This window comes from Thalia democratica, chromosome 2, assembly GCF_965202585.1.
Source record: "Thalia democratica chromosome 2, ktThaDemo2.hap1.1, whole genome shotgun sequence".
NCBI lineage: Eukaryota > Metazoa > Chordata > Thaliacea > Salpida > Salpidae > Thalia > Thalia democratica.
The window spans coordinates 86,825,020-86,829,574 of NC_139166.1; the positions used below are offsets into that span (position 1 = coordinate 86,825,020).

General features: G+C 29.2%; 1 protein-coding gene across 1 annotated transcript; it reads right to left on the reverse strand.

Moving 5' to 3' along the window:
- Nucleotides 1-512: 512 nt before the first annotated feature.
- Nucleotides 513-3,617, reverse strand: LOC145830079 (uncharacterized). Its single transcript, XM_082937968.1, has 3 exons — nt 3,567-3,617; nt 3,305-3,473; nt 513-736 (listed from the first exon to the last, which is right to left on the reverse strand). Exons 1-3 carry the CDS (start codon nt 3,579-3,581, stop codon nt 615-617), a joined length of 306 nt encoding a protein of 101 aa, XP_082794094.1. The 5' UTR covers nt 3,582-3,617; the 3' UTR covers nt 513-614.
- Between the last annotated feature and the right edge of the window lie 938 nt (nt 3,618-4,555).

Here is a 4,555-nt window from a genome sequence, read left to right on the forward strand (position 1 = left end):
AAATTAACAACAAATAATTATAAAAGTGCATAAAAACGAAATAAAAAACTTTATTGTTACTTTATTTCAAACTGAATTGAAAAAAAAAGTAAAACAAAACACCATAATGAATAAGCATAATACTTATAGTGAATTATAACTTTAAAAAAATTCAAAAATATAATTACTTACTAAACTATTTTAGAGAAATTAAAAATAACATTTATTTTAACAGCATATATTTTATATTTAGCTTTATCTGTACATATTTTAATAAAAGTTGTTCAAAAATAAATTAATGGTTGTTAAAAGATTTTGTTTCTGTCAAATTTCATCAAAAAAAAAAAAAACTATAAATAAAAACACATACACAGAACAAAGTTTACATGAAATAAAATACACAAATTTTATCAAAAACTTTTAAGAATCTTACATCTACTACCAGAAAAACCTTACGTTATAAAACATTTACTATAAGTATTCTATTATATAAAAAAATAAAAATTTAAAAACCTGTCCTAAAAGTAGCAAAAAGCTGTGTGTTTAAATAAAGAAAACTTTATAAGGCGCAATTTTTGAAAAAAATGTAACAGTATAAAAAATTTACAGCTAATAGTTACTATTTAAAATCAACTCTAATAAATTTGAAAACTTCCGAGCTTAAAGTCTTCGGGAAAAAGTTTTTCAGAGTTGTTTAAAATCTCATGCAGTATCTTGGTTATCGTTTTCTCAGATACTTTAGTCTTTGCGTTTACATCTGTAAATAACATTTGGATTAGATCAATTATTGTGATAAAATGTTTAGAATTAATTACATATAGAAGAACTCTTTTAACATAAAAAATAATTTGAATCAACAGCAAATGTATATGAAATATAATTACAAATGCAAACTAAAAATTGTAATAAACCCCTATATTTGCCTAATGGCTTTTAAAGTAATAGATTTTTTTGGAAAGTCAAAACGCAAAGCAAAGCTTTACAAATCATTCAATAAAACGGGCAGCTTGAAAAACTCGTAAATAATTTGCATAAAAGTAGTAAGCCAAATTTTAGCTGAATTTAGTAAATACAAATAACTGTATAGCATTCTATCAAATTAAATTCATATACAGTGCTTCCTCGCTAATCCGGCCAAGTTGGGCAAGATTTTTTGGAAATACGGCCGGATTTGCCTTTGGCCGGATAAGAACAAAATATCGCTTTTTTTACAAAATATCTACCTTAGTTATATTATGAATGTATATAACAAAACGTACTATAAAATTTCTGTTAATTTAATTTATTTTACTTTATTCAAAGAATTAAGAATTAAAACAGACAAAACTAAACAAAACAAAATTTTATAAAAAATAATTTTTTTGAAAAAAGAAAGAATGGAAGATTGTTTTACAGTGCTTTCTCGTTTCTTAGCAGAAAACTCACGAAATTGGATGAGTTTTGACACATCTTCAGGTAGGGCTTCTGGTTGGCAACGATAGTAAGCTAAGTAATCGTCCATTTTCTGCATGGCTTCAGCATGAGAAAATGGACACTTAGAAGGCTGGGAAACACCAATTTCATCTTCAACAACTTCAACAGCCTCTTTTTCGTTATTCCCAGTAACCAGTTCAACAATTCCTTGCTCGTCCATATGCTAATATCCAGGACCATCGCAACTCATCCATCTTTTAATATCATCTTCTGTAAATGTGATATTTAATCTCGCAAGTTGCTGTACAAACTCGTTGTCTTGAGTTTTTTCTGAAGGGTCTATGTTTTGCATGGAAGAGCTTTGCTGTAATGGCATTAATTTCTTCCATGGGTTTCTAATGGAAGAAGGCTTTACCATACCCCAAGCAGATGAAACGGTGTCGACAACTTTTGTCATGTCGATTCTTTTTAAAAAATCTTCAATTGTGAAAGTTGATTGCGATATAAGATCTCTAAGAATCGACTTTCTATAAACCCTTTTTATGGACTCGAGTACCCCTTGATCCATTGGTTGTACGAGTGAAGTAACGTTTGGAGGCAGAAACTTTGCAGTGATTTTTCCATCAGCTGATACAAGTTCGTCTTCACTAGGATGAGCAGAACAATTGTCAAGGAACAAAATTGCCTTCTTTTCTTGGCCAAGTTCACTTAGTCTTTGTTTTGTTTCGGGAACAAAACAATTAAAAAACCAATCGCGAACAATTTCACGATCGACCCAACCATTTTTTTGACTACGATAGACAACTGGCAGCGCTTCCTTGTTGAGGTTACGGAAACAACGCGGGTTTTTAGCCTTTCCAATTAACAATAAAGGTAGCTTTATTGTGCCACTTGCATTAGCACATGCATTTATTGTTACACTATCCTTTGCTTTCTTCGTCCCATCTGGCCGGTCGTTAACTGAAGCTAATGTATGACCAGGCAACATTCTGAAGTATAACCCAGTTTCATCGCAGTTAAAAATTTGGTGTTCAGAATAGCCCTCAGGTATGACAGAAAACTCATTTATGAATTTATTAGCAGCTGAACTATCTGCATTTAATTTTTCGCCACATATCTTAAGATTACGCAAGCCAAATCTCCTGGAAAACCTCCATTGAAACCCCGTACTTGCTGAAAAGGGCCTTGAGTGTTCACCGTAAATTAAACGATGGAACTCGGAGGCTTTTATTGTATTGGGCCAGTTATTGTACAACCCTTTTCACGTTCCTGACGAAACCAAATGTAAACTTTAAGATTATACAAATGATACTTTATTATGACGTAATAATATATTGCTTGCATACTTACAAAACTTAAATTGAATATTTTTTCAAAGTAAAATGAAATTAACGCTTAAGTAAATAAGTTGACTTCTCGACTAAAACCGGCCGGATTAGCGAGGAACCGGATTAGCGAGGAAGCACTGTATTTTAAAAAGTACAGTGTCTCATAAGATACAACATTAGATTAACACGTAATATTACTTTAAGTGTTTGTATATATATATATAGAACTAAAATACACAAAATAAACTTTTGCTTGGGACAGCTGTTTCTGCGTTTAATACGCGTCCTCAGCCAAGTTTTATTCAATAAAAAGCAAACTTGTAAGTACAGCAATAAAGTTTTACAAAATTAGGTATTACGTAATAATAGAATAGATAATAGTTATATAAATACATATATTCTAATTTCGCGACTCTGATGAAGTAAAATATGTAAATGAGTTACACCAAAAATATCCATACATATAACACTCATAATTATGTAATACAAAAAAGTTGTAGTTTTAAGTCTTTAGGTGTGACTTTTACTAATGAGCTCATACAGCTTAACTTATAACACTTTTCAGTGGTCAGTAAAATTGAAACCTTTCAAAGTCTTTTTGTTCTCCGTGGATTTTGACATGAGGAACACAATAGCAGCGGCAATAGGCCTTTCTGGCTGGTTGATCAACTTCATTTCAGTTATATTTCTTGCAATTGTTTTTGCAATTTTAGTTGACTCATCTGAAAACTCGAGTTTGTTGCAATAAATATTCTGAAAATTGTTTCATTTCATAAAAATTAATTTCTAGATATCTATTGAATTTTAGGTTTACAATTAACGGATCATAAACTTAACTTAACTAACGAGTATATCTTCCATACCTAGCTTTGTAATCAGTTCTACGTTGATTTGAAGTTTGTCCTTAATATATTTGCTTAGTTTTTTAAGCCGAGGACTTCTAACACTGGAAACTGTAGAAATCTGTTTAAAAGCATTAAGATCACAGCCTTTACATCTAGATGAATACTGATAAGTACGAAATTGACACCCAAAAACACAAAATATGTTGCAATTTACTGAACGGAAATTCAACTGATCTACTTTCTTATAACAGTGGTTAGAAAAATTTTAAAAAATTTGCAGACCTAATTATTGACAAAAACAGTTTTTTTTTTAAAACCTACTGTTATTATAGAATGCAATAAGTGTAAAACTTAATCTTTAGGAGCTAATAGAACATGATTTTAAAAATAAGATATCCTAAAAATTATACTTACAAATGTTTTCTTGTTTTACATAATTTCTAAAATTCATAACTTCTACCCAAGATAACAGTTTTTAGAAACCGAAGTACTTAGACCACGGGCAGTCCAATAAGAGCATGTATGAATTAAAGAAAATGTTTTACAGAATTTTAGTCATAAAAAACTATTAAAGTTTACCAGCTAAAATATTCTCTTTAAATTTTTGATTTTTCGTTTCTGAGCAAATTCAAAGTTTTTTTTTATTGATTAACATTATCAGTACTATCTGAAAGTACTTGCTGTCGATATTAATCAACTTATTTTTCTTTATATAAATATTTTTAAATTGTTCTCAAAAATTTTTGTTAACGAGTTGACAAATTATAAAAAGTTCTACAAACTTGTTTTCTAATTGATCAAAATAAAATATCAATTTTAGGTTATTAAGTTCTTTTTTGTTCAAAAAGTCCTTAACATTGCCATGCCAAATATTTCTATTTTTTTTATAGAACAATTTGTAATTGTTTTAATATTTGATTTTTGAATATAAAGAAATTTTCTAGCTCACTTAGAATCGTTAAATTGTTTTATTAAATTATTAACATCTAA